We start from the raw sequence: 19310 nt of genomic DNA, 5'->3' as shown, positions 1-19310 counted from the left end.
AGATTATTATTGTGTACATCAACATATTTTAAAAAATACATGTCATAATGGTTAGTCATAATATATATCAGAATTAGCTAATCACAGTAATGACGGATGAAAGTGTCTAATTATTTGACCAAATTGTGGCAATACACGGAAGTATTTAAACAGACCTGTCAGGTTGAGGGTGTCTGTCAAGCCCCAGCAATCAGATTTCAACAACAGATAAGACACGGATCAACTTTCCTGCTTCATCAATACATGATAACATGAGGAACACATGGGGAAATAAATGAGGTGAAAACAATGATTAAACTAAAGAGGGAAATAAATCTGCACAGCTTCTAGCTGCTGCCAGCAGCAGGATCAGCACCTCAGAGAGCTGATCTTGTCCTAACAACTGTGTATGATGATTTTTTTACATGATTAAAATTAATGATTTAATTTCTGAACAATATTTAACAAATATTCTTTGACATTTTTGAGTTTACAATGATAAGGTTTCCATACCCTAAGCAATCAAAACCCCAGTGATTTTACCTGTTATTCCATTACTGAACAAAACGATTTTAAAGAGAACCAAATCTGTAATTAAAATAATAAATAAACTTTTTAAAAGAAAAAAAAAAGAAATTTGCAACAAATTAATGAACAGGGTCTTAAACTGGTGGTCCGGGACTGGCCACGGGAGGGTCCAGAAGCAGCAGGGGCCATTGTGTTTGTAATGGGTCATACACTTTCACTTTGTGCACAAGCAGATTCGGTTCCTCTGCAGCGAAGCGCTCCTTCTTACTTCTTGGCAAATGCGTCATTATAATAGCAATCTGCCAAGGTGCAAGCGCACCTCGCTTTTAAAGGGAATATGAGATGACACTGTAATATATTGTGTTTAACAGGGCTAGTTCACACAGCGCTTCACCTTCTGCAGCTGCCGTCTGTTCTGTCTTTAAGCTACATGAGAAACTACATGAGATGGAGAAAGATGGCCACATCATTAAAGTTGACCAACCTACAGAGTGGGTGAGTTCTATGGTAGCCACAGTGCGTAATGGCAAGATAAGAATCTGCATAGATCCAAGTGATTTAAATTAGGTTATAAAGAGGGAGCACCACCCCATGCGCACCATAGAGGAGGTTGTTTCCACAATGCCTGGTGCCAAAGTATTTTCAGTCTTGGATGCTAAGTCAGGATTTCTACAGATAGCACTGGATGAAGCATCATCCTTTCTTATGACCTTCAATACTCTGATTGGAAGGTACAGATGGCTGAGACTCCCATTTGGACTGAAATGTGCACCAGAAATTTTCCAACACATCACGGACGAAATGCTCAAGGGTATTGCAGGGACTGTAAGTGTGATGGATGATATTCTCATAGCGGCCCCCACGGTGGAGGAGCATGATGCAATCCTACACAGAGTAGTCAAGAGAGCAACAAGCTACAATCTGAGGCTCAACTTTAACAAATATCACATCCGTCAAGCATCAGTGCCATATGTGGGACATTTAATAATGGCTGGTCATCTGAAACCAGACCCAGCAAAAGTTGAAGCAGTACAGTGCATGTCGCTGCCAACAGACAAAGATGGTGTCCGCCGCTTTTTAGGCTTTGTAACTTACCTGTCGAAGTTCATACCAAACCTCATTGAAGAAGATGCTCCTCTGCGTCAGCTCCTCAAGAATGATGTAGAGTTTGCGTAGCAGCCAGCACAGCAACAAGCCTTTGATAAACTCAAGGGGTTGTGCACACATCCTCCAGTACTTAAGTTTTTTGATCCAGCAAAGCCTGTCAAAATATACTGTGATGCCAGCAGCAGTAGATTAGGAGCTGTCCTGCTGCAGGACAGCCAGCCTGTTGCTTTCTCATCGAGGTCACTGACTGATGCAGAAACGCCATATGCGCAAATTGAAAAGGAGATGCTCTCCATTGTGCATGCCTGTGTTAAGTTTCACAACTACATATTTGGAACACACGTCACAGTATACAATGACCACAAGCCTCTTGAAGATTTCTTTAAGAAATCACTACTGTCTACCCCTATGCGCATCCAGAGAATGTGTCTTCGACTGCAATGGTATGACTTAACAGTCCGGTACAGGAGAGGAAAGGACATGGAGCTGCCTGACACGCTGTCCAGAGCACAGCTTCCAGAGAGCATGTCAGAGATGGATGACCTAGAGTGTGTCTCTATGCTCAACTTTGTTGCAGTTAGCAACCAGAAGTGCACAGAACTTCAGGAGTGCACAAAAAAAGAGCTAAGCTGTCTCTAGCAGACAATTCAGCACAGTTGGCCAGAACACAGATGAGAAGTGCCCATTCCTGTTCAGCCGTATTGGGACTCGAAAAGCCAGCTCGTGTTATCTGAGGGATTTGTCTACAAAGGACTACGTATAGTAGTGCCCCCCACCATGCGAGAGCACATGCTAAGGCTTATACACCAATCTCACTTAGGAATGGTGAAGAGCAAAAAGCGAGCCCGTGAAGTGCTGGCCAGGCATGAGTGCTGAAATCGAAGAAGTGGTCAGAAACTGCAGCAAGTGTGCTGATTTCCAGAACAAACTGCCCAGACAACCACTCAGACCAACAGAAACGCCAGAGCTACCATTTGAGAAAGTAGCATCAGATCTGTTTGAGTTTGAAGGCAAACAGTACATCCTACTAGTAGATTACCACTCAAAATTTGTGGAAGTAGATGAACTGAAAGACATGCACAGACTCTGAAAGCTCAGTTCAGCAGGCATGGCATCCCTGTCATCCTACAGACAGACAATGGTCTGCAGTACTCCTCAGAGGAATTCAAAGACTTCTGTAAGAGTTATGGTATTACACACAAGACATCTTCACCACACACGCCACACTTGAATGGTGAAGCAGAGCGTGCAGTGCAAACTGTGAAAAGGCTTTGGTGTAAAGCACTAGACAAACACCTCGCACTGCTGGACTACAGAACTACTCCACTTGAGTCAGTAGGTCTTTCACAAACCAAACCAAACCTGAAGGCGAGGAACATCAGGGTCAGAGTAGACATCCGTGTAAACGGGGGCGACACATGGTCAAGATGTGGTTTGATCAATTTGACAAAAAACATTAAATCTGGTGAGGTTAGTTATATTTTCTGATGGCTCTCATCAGTAAAGTAGAAGAGTCTGGCGATGTGGAAGCCCAGCTCCAACACATACTGAAGGAAGAGGAGCACCAGACCCACATGACTCAAACTGCACAGGAAAAAGAAGATGATAATTAGGTGACAAAAGAGAATAATCATGTGTGACATCCATATAGGTTTTCATGAAAACTATATTCAATATTTATAGATTGTCCTTAACCACATGTAAGAATTTAGGTTCAAACTTCAACTTCAGAATGTTCCATTATTGTTTTCTTTATTTCTTTTCTCACTATCCATACATATTTCCTGACAAGTCTTTGAATTTGCAGGTTTTCAAAAAGGTCCTCCTGCTGGATGCTTCCTTTAATAAATAGGCTGCAGTAATGTGCAGCAGATACAGACAGATGTATGGATGACTGCATTGATATTAAAATCACGGAATGTTTTGTTATTTGTAACTGTCTAATGAACATACAAAAAACACAAACACACCCAAAACACGCGCATAGAGCTTATCTAGTCACACTCCAGCACTCCTCCAGTCCCCACAGCCTCCTTACTGACCTTGCGTACTTTCTGGAAGTAAAGCCCCAGCAAGGCATGGAGCCAGAAGGCCAGCTGAGTGAGGTAGAAAAACTTCCCGTGAAACCTGGAGCAAAAATACACAGACAAAAAATAAGAGAGACAGAAAGCATGAGAAGAATACACAGCTTCCACATGGATACATTCCTTGTCTGGGTTTTTTTTTCTATGCATATGTGCACGTTGAAAAAACAAACCTGTAGACATGGCAAAGTAATCAAGATTCTCCAGCAAAAACATGTTAAACTGTGTTTAATTAGTTATTCTTAATGCATTTTAAGGTATGTGGAAGAGCATAAATGATTAGTCGATCAATAAAAAGTAATCAGCAACAACTTGTTTAATTGATGCCAAACTTGTTTGTTTAGATGCCAAAAAATCACTGATTTCAGCATCTCAAATGTGAATATAACTAGTCTTCTATGATAGTAAATTAATATATTTGGGTTTTGGACAGTTGGTTGGACAAAAGAGATCTGAATATGTAAACTCATAAATCTGTAATAAACATTGTATTTTGGTTAGGCGCCTATTCAAATGCTGAAACTTTAGAGTGTATAAGGGCTTAGAATACTATGCGTCAAGTATATGATGGCCATTCCAATGCTCAATTATGTCTCATAAATTTTTGGGCAATTTTTGGGTTGATACCATTTGTTACACAGATTTGGTGCAAAATTTAACCATTTTTCATCACTCGAGAATTGATAAAAATGGTCAAAAATCCTTGACCTTCAGGAACACCATAGAAAACTTTATACCGTGATTTGGTATCAAAAACTTATGACATTTGGAGATTTCTGTGATAGTTGCATTTTTTGGCTGGCGAGCACTTCTGTTCTGGAAATTGCTCAGAAACCCCCTTATTTTCTCAGATTGCAGGTTTTTTTTGAATTGGGAATAGTTTTCTTTGGACGTGTTCAACAACAGATGATTCCAGTAAGTATAACTGTTTACATGATGTCAGTAATTTGATATCTTTCAGATTGTGATAAGACAGTGTATTTAGTTGGAGAGAGATGGGAGAGAGGTTCATTGAGACAGCCAGAGGTTCAGGATAACGTTCAGATCTACTGAGAGGTCCTGTGGGTGAGTCTATTTTGTTTTTGTAGAGAAATTTCATGTAATCTCTGATTTAGCCAGACTGTTTGCTTCAGTAATTTTTACCATTAGACAACTCTTTCATTAGTGAGGTCTAACAATCTTGTCTATAATTTATGTTTTACTTCAGGTAAAATGGCTTAATTTCAGTATTTGAACTACCTATTTCTGATCATCACTGTGTGTTGTTTGATGCCAACCTAACCGTATCCAAGACTAAAAGGTGATTCTTGGTTCAAAAGAGGTTCCTAAATGACAAGGCTGAAACAATGTTTTCTAATATGATGAGATCATTTGAGCCATACAGCTGTGACTGCTCTTTAAATGACATGGTTGGAAATTTCAACAATGCACTGTCATCTACTTTAAATACTGCTGCTCCACTAAAAGTTAAAAAGAGGTCAACTGACAGAATCTCCTCATGGTTAAACAACAATAGTGTTAATGAGATCAAGAGAATATGTCAGGCAGCTGAAAGAAAATGGAGGAAAACTAGGCTCACAGTTCACTATAATGTATACAAAGAAGCCATGACTGTGTATGGCAAAGCAATACATCTGGCAAGAAAGGATTACTTTTCCAAGATTATTACAGAGAATGATGGGAATCATATTATTTTGCACTATTTAGCAGCTACTCAACACTGCCCCAACCCACCTGCAATTCTCTGCATCAAAATATTATTATTATTATTATTATTATTATTATTATTATTATTATTATTATTATTATTATTATTATTATTATTATTATTATCATTCAGATTGTATAAATACATCTCAATGAATATTTTGAATATATTTCTTATTTATTAAGATTCATTAATGCAAATTACTCTCCCAATAGGTGTCTCACTATTTGCAGTCATGATCAAACTGGTAATGTGTAACCTTTTGTATTATAAGCCCAAATTTTTCAATGTAAATATACAGGATTTTTTGTATATTTTCTATATACATTTACAAGTTCTCTATAAATTCTGTGATGGTGATCTTTTCCATTTTCCTGAATAGTTGAGTGTTGCCATTGTTGCAGGATCACTTTTTGGTAGGTCCATCTCAATAACAACAATGATCATGTGTTCAATTCTTACTACTCTACAATATCTATCAGAAATATACACAATATACAACATCCATATGATTATCTTTAACAGAAAGCCACCAGCAGGCCCTTCACTGTAGTTTAGTAAAATTCTCACATTGTAACCAGCTTTTCATGTCTTCATCTGATCATGAAGCTTTTAAGACAAGCACGACAAACCTCTTATTGTTACATGAGAAAACTTTTCTATCAGGTTCTTGTAATGTAGTTGTAAAGTAAGTTTTAGAGTGTTAAAAATATATCTTTTTTCACACAGGACCAGATCTTTCATGTGCCCTCCCTCCTGTAGAGCAAGGTTAGAGATTCCTTCAAGTAGTTATCTTGACATTTAAAGCACAGACTAAACCATTCTGTGGATCACTTTGTATAGAAAGATCTAATACCCATTGTTTTTTAAACTCCATTCAGAATGGACCTGTGATTATCCCACCCACATTCGTAAGCTGATTACACCTTTTGTTTTTACAATTACGTTATATCTGTCTGTGTATTTATTTATTTATTTATTTTTGACATTTGATGCTCATCTAGACCAAACTACAATTTGTACAATTGTAGAAAAATTTCAAATGTCTATTGCTAACAATTTCAATACTTTGTCCAGAATGCTGGACAGACTGGTTTGACAGAGATGATCCCAGTGCAACTGGAGACTGGGAGACCCTTAATGATCTTCGCAAGGACAACCCAGGAAAGATCTGCCCTAAACCAGTGGATATCGAGGCCCGAACTCTTTCTGGTCTCAGTGTGGCTCAGGCAGGTGATCTCCACACTCAGTAAGTACGGTACCAGGATGAATAATTTGAATGTGTTTCATGCAGTGATTCATATTTTTCGTATTGATCTACTGAATGTGTTGCATTAATGTTGTTTGTTTGTACTTTTCATATTCTATTCTACTGTATTTTATTCTGTACTTGGTACCCACTGAGCATCAGGATAACACAGCGTACACAGCACACAACACATTTTATGCAACTGAACAATTGTTAAAAGGATGCAATATATGCATTTATGTTAATTGAAAATTGGGTCTAATTCTCTCCTATTTAGAGAGTGTCCTCTCATTTGTCAGTCACAATATGGCATGTGTAATATCCAAAATGTCTTAAAACAATCAGCAAAAGGTTTAACTATTCATTATGTTTTATTCCACACGCATCTGGCAGTCCATGCAAATAAAATGCATGCAGATGCACAAATCTATTGTATTATTTCAGTAAGTATCACTCCGTGTTTCTTCTTTCAGATCAGACCCAACTGTAGGATTCATTTGCAAAAACCAGGACCAACCCACAAAGATGTGTAATGATTATCGTGTTCGTTTCAGCTGTCATCCCCCTTTCTGCGGTGGAGGAGGTACTGTATGAGCACGTTCTTTATGTTGCAAATGCACATTGGATTTCTCCTTCTCTTTCATTGTATATGTGCGTAAGCATTCATTGAGGATGGTGCTTTGGCTTGGCAGTTTCCCAACAGTAAGCCTGTTTCTCTTTTTTTATTACTCCCTGCAGTATGCTGGACCAAGTGGTATGACCATGACGATCCCAGTGGAACTGGGGACTGGGAGACTTTGAGTGATCTGAAGACAGCGAACACAGAACAAATTTGTGACTTCCCTCTGTACATAGAAGCTGTTACCACCGATACACTGACCCCAGCCATCTCTACAGGGGAGATCTTCCATCTGTAAGTTGCCTTATAGGGAAAGAATGTAAAAGTTTACATGAAGTAATTTAAAAAAAAAAACATTCAAAACTTCTCAACATTGACAATTCTTCACCAGATCTTTGTTCATCATCAATAGAACTATTCCTTAAATAGTAAATGGAAACTTTGTTGAGGAACATTTACATTAAATTTGTTGAAATTTAATGAGGAAACTGGGTAATAGGCACATAGTATCTGAAATTTTTAAAACAGCTGAGCCGTTACTTCATTCTTGTTCTAATAGCTTTAAATGATAAAATACAGTCTGTGTGTACTGAGGAGTAAGAAATATGAATACACCAATCAATTATTGCTTCCAATATACAATTCCACTCTTTTATTTTCATAAAAATTTAACATTTAAAAAGACATCTGCTCATACAAAATGACCTCAAACAGTAACTATTTTTACAAAATAGATCATGTTCTTGTCATTTTCAAACAATAATTTATGGTTTTAGCAATGTACCTCGTTAAATAGAAGTTCTTTGAAATTTTTTGAACAAACAAAAAACATTTTGAATAGCATACTGACTTACTTATCTCTTGGAATCATTTTTCAGTTACAACCCAACTCAGGGATTTGTTTGCTGCAAAGAGGACCAGAAATCTGGCACTTGCCACGACTACAAAGTTCGGTTTGGGTGCCCATGTGAATATTAAACCCTGATCACGATGGGGAGAGAAGACATTCAGATTCTTATTACTTTAATTTTCATCAGATGTTTCTTTTCTTTTTTGATGTTGTTTTTAACTTGTTTTTAATGGGCCTTTTTCACAGTGGTCATTTTGAATTATAGGAAAAGCACAGGTGTTACAAATAACATTAATGATAGCTCTGTTGTATTCGAGCATCCCATTATGATGATGTGACAGTGCGCCAGCATGCACAATACCAGGACCCTGAATCCAAAGCAGCTAAATGTAATTCAGCAATAATTCATTTTTTTGTTTACATCTGTCCTTTTCCTACCTGGACACTTCACAGTGTCTTCCATGCTTTATCAGTCTATCTTTTCTTTTTAGTGATTATGGAATCATTATCTTATATGATTACTGTAAGGATCAAATCAGCAGCAATAAAATTACTAAAAAAAATGTTGTGTGTGTATGAATGTTCCACTCATAACAACTCCACTCAGCTGAAAGTTTTACTAACAAGCTTACAGGCTTACGTGATATTATGGTTTTCTATGAGACTTATGTGTTTTTAACAGATGAGAACTAATTTGGTATATTGACAGTGGGAGGTGCTGAACAGCAGTGCCATTCAATGGAAATATAGGAATGTGGGAAAGCATAAGTCAGTGAATCTGAGTTCTATATCTAGGTTTACACGCAAGCACAATTATAAAAAGTACATTTGGTTTTAATTTGTCTTCTCTTCTTCAACCTATAGCTTCCTTTCTATTAATAGCAGTCTGTGTTTCTAGTGTTTGCACACACACACATACACACACACTGAGGGGACCAAGGTGATACAAGGTGATTCCTGCTACCTTGACACTGTCAACAACATCATACTGTGGGGGCACCTTAGAGGGCATTTTATTATACTGTGGGGGTGGTTGTGTGATTTATGCCAGATTTATGTGAGTCAGATCTTAAAATTGAGGAATTGGATTCAGTTATCTTAAAGATGGCTTTAAACAAGGTTTTAATCCAGTAAAGACAAAAGAATATTAGATCATTGTGAGGCCTATCACATTGCTTGGTACTGATTATAAAGTACTTTCTGGGGCTATTGCTGCTAGGCTGAGGAAAGGTATTTCGACCATAATGAATGAGACACAATCAGGATTTTTGAAAGGAAGGTCAATTCATAATAACATAACACATGTATTAGATTTACTTAATTATAGCTGTACGATTCTGGAAAGTGGCTTTTATTTTTAGGTTTATATGAAGCATTTGATTCTGCTGAACATCTTTTCATACTGAAAAGTCTGCATTACTTTGGATTTGGAGAGAGATTTATAAATGTAATTAGAATACTATATAATGTAATCAATAGCTCTGTAGCTTTAGGACATGGCACTTGTTTTAAAATTTGAGATTAAGAAGGGAATGCGTCAGTCATTTGATGCAATTGGGACAAATCAAGAAAGCAGAGAGTGATGAGAGGAATGGGAAAAGAAAAATTATGATGAATCTCACTTTGAAAAAAACCTGAAACAGTTGTTGCCAAACTTTTCTGTAACTATTTAATAAGAAATGACGTCAGTGTATTATGAAACATGTTTGAGTGGGGGTTTATACTCATGGGAGTCTCTCTTCAGTGACCGTAGGAATTGTTTTGCTGCAGCCTTCTTGCGAACAGCCTGTTCGTGTCTGAACTCCCTTGAGCACCTCAACTGGAAGCAAATAAACTTCCAAGGTACACACTAAAAAAAATGTTACTTAATAGCACTAAAAGTGGTTCTTTGGCTCGTAATCATAGGGGAACCGTTTTTGGTGCTATACAGCTCCTATCTTTAAAGGTTCTATATCCCACTTTTGCCAGATGGTGCTGCATAGAATCATGGTGCTACAAAGAACAATTAGAAGTACCATGGGGTTGGTGTTAATAGACACATGGGTAAAATTAGTAAGATTGGGTGTCCGACTTTCCTTAAAACTTGATATAATGAATATGGGGTGAGTGTTAATTGAGAAATGGGTAAAATTAGTAGGATTGGGAGTTAGTCGAAAAATGGGTAAAGTGAGTGGGGTGGGGGTGTTGAAAAATGGGTAAAATGCAAGCAGTGGGTCCTCACGTCTTTCCGCACATCAGGCCGCGGCAAAGTCGAAGGGCTTCTGTCACGGGCATGTAGATGTCTTCAGACCCGGGCTGTTTTCAGACAGTGCAAGTGCAAGAAGGAGATAAACATCCCTCCATTTCGTAGGGGGCGCTATTCAGCCAGTTTACATCACTGACTGAATATTGTCATGAGGATGTCATGAGGATGTGTTCAGGCCGGGACTCTTATCAAACACGCAAAGTAAACAGTTACTTGAACATTTTTCAGTGTGCTCCTAAATTTCTGTGTGCTCCTAATTTTTTTCATTTAGGAACACATGTACTCCTCGACAAAAAAGTAAGCATTGAACACTGCTGTCAGATGTGTAGAGACAATAAGTAACTGCAGCTGGATACAGAAAAATACTCATATATTTGAATGGAGAGTGTGAGCGAACCGCTAGTTGCTTGGGCCCTAATAAAGGAAAAACTGCAGTACAGAGCTACAAATTTTAGTTTTGATTTTATTTTTCTGCAGCACTTTATCACTAAACTGTCACTCTCACTCCATTTTTTCCCTTCCCCTCATAGGTCATCCCCACTACTGAATTATACATATAAGACTCATAATTATTGTAAAATAAATAATAACACCAAACTTCATACAAGGTTTGTATATAATGTACTGTATGTATATAGACCTTTCTGCTGTATCCTTCAAAAATGAGCTGCATTTAACCATGACACCCATCCCCCCATTTTCTTCCCTCCTTCTTCTTCTCAGCTGGAGAGCAGGATTTCAGAGTACTCTTCTTGTGAAATATCCTCATAAATCCCATGACTATGGCCAAATCTTACATTAAAAATCATATTGTAGTAGGAATTTTCATCACAAATCCATTGATACAGGTTTGAAAGTGGTCTGACTTATAGTTTAGATGTCAGACGCCCCAGTTTGGCACAAAGTCCATGCCCAGAGATTGCCTCCCCACTGGTTTACATTGTAAGGTGCGATGTGGCACTCCAACTTTCGGGGCTTACAAAATCTAAACTGTTCAAGTTATTACAAAGTTTTTAATAACTTTTGTTCAGCACGGTGTGATAAGTCATGTATTAAAGTTTGAAGCAAATACCATTAACGCCCTAGGAGATAGCGTTTGATCGAGATCCAAAATTGGCACAAAGTCATACTTTCATGGGTGTATTGCGGACTTCCTGTTGGATTTAGGTCAGGGGTGTCAGCATATGATTTGAAGGTCTTGTTGAGACGAATAATTGAGTTTTGGTTTGATCTTTCTACGACATTTCTACGGGCCGTAGGTGGCGCTATAGAGCACATTTTAGCACTTTGGGGGATCATTTTTACATTTTATCAAATTTTTCACCAGACCTGATGTGAGTGCCAAATTTGGTGAGTTTTTGAACATGTTTAGGGGGTCAAAAGTGGCGATATAATAAAGAAAGAAAGAAAGAAAGAAAGAAAGAAAGAAAGAAAGAAAGAAAGAAAGAAAGAAAGAGAACAGATACAAGAGGGTCTTCGCCCCTTTGGGGCTCAGGCCCTAATTAGTAAGGTTGGGTGTCACTCAAAAAATGGGTAAAATGAATAAGAGGGGGTGTTACTCGAAAAATTGGTGAAGTGAGTAAGGGCGGGCGGTGTTGCTTGAAAAATTGGTAAAATGAAAAGAGTTTCCAAAACTGAAAAAATGAATATGGGATGAGTGTTAATTGAGAAATAGGTAAAATTGTTTAAATTGAGTGCTAGCCGATAAATTGGTAAAGTGACTAAGGGGGGGGGGGGGGGGGGGGGGGGGCATCCCTGTAAGCAGGTCTCCTATTGGCCCACAGGCTTAGTCCTACATTAGATTTTCTGAACAAAATAAAGAACTAGTCAAGAGCTTTTAACATTAGAATGAGTGTGAGTGAGTGAGTAAGTGAAACTGAGTAATACATACACTCGCAAACTAAGTTGTATACTCTGCTACAGTCTACTCACAGATTGAGTTGTACTCTCTTTTTACTGTGACAGGAAGTCCAGCTGCATCCTTCAATTTCAAAATAACACATTCCAAAAAGGTCAATGTCTTTTTCAGTCCTTAAGGATACTGGATTCCAAACACGAAATATACTCACAGGAGGAGGCCCAGTGCCATTGAGATGTCCTCACTCTCTTCTGTGATCAACTGACCATTTAATGTGAGCACAATGTGGTCATACTGCATAGGGTGACCCTCCCTGCAGCCTTTAAGCACCATCTTCTGTGTTGAGATGCCAGGAGTGCTAGTCTGAGCATGGCCCTGGGGGAGAGTGAATAATAGCATTAACCATCATCTCTCACATTTATTTGAAAGGCAAATCTTATGAGTTAACATTAAAATTTTACTACTTTCATACAACTGCTCAAATACTTTTGCCATTAAATGTAAATTAACGTAATTTTCTTTCCACTTTGATAGAATAGTTTGTGTAGACCAACAAAAAAAACTAATGCTTGCATGTGAAATAATTTTATAGCATAACAAAATGTGCAAGGAGTGTAGTGCTTTGATTAAATTGTGCTTCACACACCATAGTCAACTGTTCATGGCTCACCTCAACTTCAAACAACAACCCTGGGTCCTCCTTGAACAGTGCAGGCAAGAGCAGAATGGCCGCTTCCAACTGTAGGCCTTAATACAAAATAACTTCATTAATTTAACATAACATGGTGGATGCTTTTACCCAAAGTGCATTACAGTACATATGGTTTTTAAAGTCTGTGTAACGAAGATCAGAGATTTCTTTCTAAACACATTATACATGTTAAGAAAATAATTGCTAAAATGTGCTGTCAGGTGGAAACCTCGTATCTCCATATTTCTTAATTTTTATTTTTTTAAATCACTGCTATTGGTCACCCTTTACATCTGGCTGTGGGTTTTACAAATATTTGCCTGATGAAAAGTATTAAAAAGAGCTTGTGACTAAATCTCGTTACTCCATTGGAACCTATAACTGTTGGCAAAACCTCAGCTCCACCCTGCCTCCATCTTGAAAGAAGTGATGCACACAGAAGAGCGGCAGGGTGATGAGGTGATTTCGTCTTTCTTCATCTGAGGTAAATGGCCCAATAAAATGTTTTCAAATTAGCCCTAGGTTGTTGTAAACTCAGTTAAAGTACATTTTGTGGAGTGATGGTTATGGGTACCAAAACCGCATTTCTATCCTCAGCAATGCTCTTTTGAGGTTTTCCACAGAGATGAAGAAGGTAGTCACTCAGAAGTTCCTGGAGAAGGGACACACACAGATGGAGTGTGACTCAGTGCACAGTGTCATTGAGAGGCATCTGCGAAACCAGGACATCAATGTCCCAGCTGAATACGTTGCCCTGATGGAGAGCGCATGGTCCAAGCCCAGCCTGTATCAAGTCAGATATGTAGACCATAACCACCTCCAAGACTTCACCAAACTGAGGCTCTGCAAGTCTATCCGCCCAGGGATCAAACCCCGTCACCCCACTGTCCATGATGTCCGAGCCATCAGGTAACTATCAGACTAAAACCAAGTCTCTCTCACCAGTCCAGGTCAAAAGTCATGATGTTGCACATTTACTTGCTGTTCAATCTGTTATGTGATATTATACATTGTACTGTATATAAACTGATGATGTTGTGTAAATGGTGGTGTTCAAACTCTGTCACTTTTTCTTTTTGTATGTTATTAGGTACAACCTCAATGGGACGATGTACTTCAAGATCCAACAACTGGACTCCATTTCCAAAGCACCAGCTCCGACACAGCACCTCAGACACACTTGCAGTCATACCACTCTACACAGAGAGCCAGAAGATCAAGGAGATGAAATACAAACACCTCAAAGACCTCAAGGAGGTCATACCAAAAGACTTCCACAGCTTTTATGACAACCTGAAACACTAGGAAACACAATACTCACACACACTCAGTCACTCACATGCAGTTATCTACACACACAAACACACAAAGCAAAGCACTGTTAATAAATTGCTGATGATTGTTGATACATTTTTGATACATTGTTGTGGATAGATAAATTGTTGTAGGAAGTTATAGATAAAATGTTAATGTTCATTGTGTGTTTGTTGTTGTTAGTGCAGTGTCACTTTATTTTATGATGGACTACCTGTTTTTTTATATCTACTGAACATTAAATAATGTATTTATTTATTTATTGTTGGTGTGCCATTGTTATATTAAATGCACATTTTCAAAAAAAAAAAAAAAAGATTGTGTCTGTCTAATGCATGTAATCAACAAGGTTGTACTACATTACCTGTGAGTATTGTGTTAGAAAATACTCTAGTATTATTCATAATAGTCTTGCATTCACTTAACCCTATTGCTGTTTTGTACCCTCCAGTAACTTCATTCAACTGTAGAATACACAGCATTAGTAGAAAGTCTCTAGTTGTTTGCTATGCAAGAGCTGCAATGCACAGCTAAATAAAGAACTGGTTGAGGAAGTACAGTGTTTTCTTTATGCAAGAAACACCAAGTCTGTAAAAGCTAATGTTTTATGTATTTGAGGCTTGAGACGTGGGAGCAGAGAAGAACACAGGCAAACCACGGTAGGTTGGAGTGCAGTTTAGTCTAGCATTTGCCGTCTAGCCAATACTGTCTTCAAAAACCTGTTCATAGCACTTAATCTTTTATAACTAGAGATTTTGGCCAACTGTATTCCACAACAGGAAAAACTGAGTGCACACATAGCTACAATAAACATTATAACAAGTAAGTTGATGATAATGTAATGTGATGCACTTACTGCCTGAGATGCGGCTGTTCTATTCAATGACGGACAAAACACACATCTCCACATTCACTGGTCCAAAAGCTGGTAACTCCATTTGAGCTTGCTTTTGGTAAAATATTAATGATATAATTACACATTTAAGTATCTGACCATATATAAAGACACAATACCAACTGTGAGGACGCAGTGTTCAATTATTTAAAAAACACAGGGTTTTTTTAATTTCCTAAAAAGTAATGTTTTTGGACATAGAAGTTTTGCGCCCGACAGCGACGATATCATCCATGTTGCTTGCCTTACGCCTTACCTAAGGCTTATTTTAAATTGTGTATTTTTATACAGGAGTTTGGTATGAGTGTTAACTCAGAAGCTGTTCAGTTGGGCCGTGCTTTCAGTGCCTTTGGCGCCTTCAGCGGATGCGCCCCCAGCATTTCAGGGCAGAGAATACTCCTTATTCATCCATGATTTTTAAACATAATTTTATATACTTGGGGATTTTTTTAATCATTCAAATTTGGCTGGGTGGTTAATTACACATTTTTCTGTTTCTATTATTGCTTTATGTGTAAAAAAAAGTCGGTTTGCAGGTCGGGTCAGGTTCAGGTGGTTGATTAACGCATATTTGCATGAGTTGGGCAGTGTGGTTTCGCTCTCACTGGTCAGTGGCCATAGTGCAGCAGAAGCCTCTGTGTGAGCGAGCAAGCGTACATACACAGCTTTGGTGAAACATGGTGCAAAACACCATGTTAGAGATCTTTTATGTAATTATGAAAAGCGTAAGCAAGGAGAAAGACATCACCTGCAATAGTCTCACACCGCAGGCATGCCAGCGCGAGCACCAGGATGTTGACTGCACCACATTTAACGGCCACAGATGTCACTAATGAGAAGTAATTTCTGATTCCTACATACAGAACCTTTAATGGACTGATAGTGGACACCGTGTCCCTTACATATTCACACAGCCCTATTATGTGCCATTGACATCAAAGCAAATTCCTAGTGCACTTATACTTGGTGACTAAAGTGTTTTCTGATTCTGTTCATCACTGCAATCAAACAGATTATTAATTTTAAGTCAATCTGAAGTTGCAAATAACTTAGTATATCTCACATGCCGATGAAGCAGTGTGATGTACAGGTTGTCCTCTTGATCCGTGTTTGCATCAAGGGTGTGGAAGTCAGATTCCTCCCCTGGTGTAATGGCCAACTACTGAGTTGTTGATTGGACACCATGAGCATGCGGATGCTCAGAGAAGCACCAAGTTTTGTAGAGTCTTCCACACAATTTCCACTGACTGCAGTACTTCACAATATATGTAACTTTTAAAATAACTTGTATTTCCTCAGCATGCACAAGGTCAAGAATTAAGAAGTCTCCAGTGGTGTATTTGACTCTGTCGTAGAGCAGTTGTTGAGTTGTCTCACTCAATTCAGCTGTGTCCTCTGCAATAATCTCTCCAAGCTCAGAGGGTAGTGCATGCAAAGGTATCTCTATTAAAGAGTATGGGACATCTTCGGAAACAAGGTTTCCAGTTGATTGTGCTTCCTAGCACTGGCGCATTTGATAGCGCCTTGGATAAGGCTTCCAATCAAAAAAGGTGAGAGTCGGAAAAGGGTCAGTTTTTCAACTGCTTTTCCTGGGATGACACCTTGGTGCAGAGCAGATGGCTTCAGCAAAACAGGTCTGTGAGTGACATCGTTTTATCCAAAGGGGAACTGTTGTAGCTGGTCATTAAACTGCTGCGGTGTCACCAGTCTTTCATGGCTAAGCTTTAGCAAGACTAATTTCAGGACCTGTGGGATGGCCCCTTCAAGAATATCATGCATCAAGTCAGGTGGAAAGGATTCAGTAACCTCAAAATGAGGCAGTTTATCAAAAGGGCAACGTCCAGTAACACCATACAAAGATCTACCATTTGGCACTTGTAAATGTCTATTGTGTGTGTCAGGAGTCCAGAGAATACACCAAATTTCCTCAGTTTTGTTACCAATGTCACTGTGGTGGCACAGACAGTAACGGCAGATCTGTCCCTGACTAAAACAAGTATTCAAGCCAGCCAAAGAATGGGCTGATAAATTATCAGCACAAATGGAAATCACAGAGCCTCTGAGAACACGGGACTGGTCTTCAAAGTCAACTGATACACCACGGCACTGAAGTTCACAAATGTCACAAAGAAGAGGATGCAAAATCGGCTCATAACCATACCCCGGAAGCCATCAGTTTCTGACAAGTACAGCCACATGTATATTTTGAAGACTGGAACGATACTTCAGAGGAATACTTCCAAGAACAAAGAAGACACTTGAAATTTTGTGAATCTGCTTTTTGGATCCCAAACAATTTACAATTTCAAATTCTCAACTGTGTCTCAGAGCCATTAAAAAAGGCATGCTGTTGAAAAATTAATCCATCTGTGAAGTCTTGAAGTGTTTCTTCATCAAGCACTGTGATCTCCACAACATAATGAAAAACATCATCCCTTTTGAGAATATTTTTCAAAACTTCCAAAATGGGAATGTACTGGAAAGTCTCTTTCCTTCCTGTTGAGTCATATCCGAGTAAATACTCGACTGATTCAATTAACCCAAACTCTCTTTCACAGTACCTCTCAAACTGATAGTCTGACACAATAACATCAAAACATTTCCAAAAGAAGTTGTCTTCAACCAAGGACTTCAAGTTTGAATGACTGTCAATCTCAATATTTGCTTCTTTAAGACAGAACTGTAGAAGGTCTGTAGATTGTTCATTAAAAAGTTCAAACAGTGTTTTCACTTCATGAGTAATAGCATGCTGAACAGTTTTTGGGGAGAATGTGCTTTTCTTGAAGTTTTAAACAAAACAATGCAAAATGTCTCTCAATTAGTGATCTGAACCCACATATTTCTTCAGAAAAAGAGATATTTGGTTCTTCAGAATCAAAAGTCTCCTCTAAATTGATAAAGGTAGCTAAGGTCCCTGGAGCCTCTTGACTGACCTCTGAGTCCTCTGCGTTTCTTAAGTTTTTATGAGTCCGAAAAACATGGACACGCAAAGAACTCACTCTTCTGTACCTTCTGTTTTTTGGCAGCCATTGTGTCCACATACAACAAAAAAATCAGGTTCATTTTCATGGAAATACTGCAGGTGTTTAAGGTATTTGTTGTAAGAGACTGTTCTTAAATGGCAGTTAGGGCAATGATGCATCTATCACTGACTATTTGAAGCTCACCCACAAAAGTTTCACAGTATCAATGTCTTTCAGCAACTGGCAAGAGACAGAGAGAGAGAGAGAGAGCAGAAAAACAAATTAGAAAACTAGGATGAATCAATTATAGTAGTACCAAGCCTAATATTATCTGAGCATTTGTAGTTAAATAGGCTATGAATATAGGGTTCTTTCTGGTTCAAAATCCCACCAAGGTGGCACCTCAATTTAACACCATTTGAGCTCAACAGTTATTGTAGTCAGTGATGTCAAATTGTTAACTGTATAAAATAAAGACTAACCCAAGGTAAGTTAACTGAAAATTATCTTTAATCAGATTCATTAACACTTTCATACAAATATTCACGACAAGATAAACATTCATAAATAATGGTAACGTTAAATAGCTTAAATAAATAGAGCCAACTTTTAACTTAATGTTACATCATTGTAGTATTTGCTTCCATTACAGTCTCACTTGCATATAAGTTTTTAACATAACGTTACACTAGCTAACTTCAGTATTTGTGCAGCAACAAATATCCCTAACCTTATCTCCTTAATGATGCCTCTCTCTGTCTCTCTCTCTCAGTAATGAGTAATGATGTCAGTTTCGTTAATTTTGCTTTCAACAGACCGACACTCATTTACGCATAACTAAAGCTATCCAGCAATCGATGGTCAGAGCTAGCTTGACTTTCAGCTCATCCTTCCTCTCAAAGTGTTTTCAATGCGTTTAGTCACAGTGGCCATGGCATAATGTACTTGGGCTCCAGGTACGAATATAAATAATAATATGAATATAAGGCGACTCTGATTATCAGACTAACGTTACCTCCCTTTTCCAACAGCTGTTTTTGGAAAAATAACTTTACTTTTTGAATATAACTTACATAATAGTATAGTTACATACTCACACACTCTCCTGACAGGCTTTTGGAGCAGTCAATAATTATTTTCTCCAGCTGTTAGCATTTATAAGACTGCCTGTTTGTCTTTTTGAGCTGATTATCATCTGTCACAGTGGTATTTGGCGGCTT

The 19310-nt window shown here is 38.3% G+C and overlaps 1 protein-coding gene across 1 annotated transcript; it reads left to right on the top strand.

Moving 5' to 3' along the window:
- Nucleotides 1-904: 904 nt before the first annotated feature.
- Nucleotides 905-8689, top strand: LOC122965795 (cartilage intermediate layer protein 1-like). Its single transcript, XM_044330005.1, has 10 exons — nucleotides 905-1002; nucleotides 4660-4763; nucleotides 5622-5653; nucleotides 5789-5822; nucleotides 6136-6174; nucleotides 6288-6317; nucleotides 6484-6655; nucleotides 7129-7238; nucleotides 7394-7568; nucleotides 8153-8689. Exons 3-10 carry the CDS (start codon nucleotides 5642-5644, stop codon nucleotides 8250-8252), a joined length of 672 nt encoding a protein of 223 aa, XP_044185940.1. The 5' UTR covers nucleotides 905-1002; nucleotides 4660-4763; nucleotides 5622-5641; the 3' UTR covers nucleotides 8253-8689.
- Nucleotides 8690-19310: the final 10621 nt, after the last annotated feature.

This window comes from Thunnus albacares, chromosome 16 (genome assembly GCF_914725855.1).
Source record: "Thunnus albacares chromosome 16, fThuAlb1.1, whole genome shotgun sequence".
Lineage (NCBI taxonomy): Eukaryota > Metazoa > Chordata > Actinopteri > Scombriformes > Scombridae > Thunnus > Thunnus albacares.
This window is presented reverse-complemented; position numbering and strand designations above follow the sequence as displayed.

Excerpts from the sequence above, each read along its gene's own strand:
- LOC122965795 (XM_044330005.1), top strand. Across the intron at positions 5,823-6,135 it reads TGTTGCAGGATCACTTTTTG|GACCAGATCTTTCATGTGCC; the intron begins GTAGGTCCATCT and ends TTTTTCACACAG. Across the intron at positions 7,239-7,393 it reads CCCTTTCTGCGGTGGAGGAG|TATGCTGGACCAAGTGGTAT; the intron begins GTACTGTATGAG and ends TACTCCCTGCAG.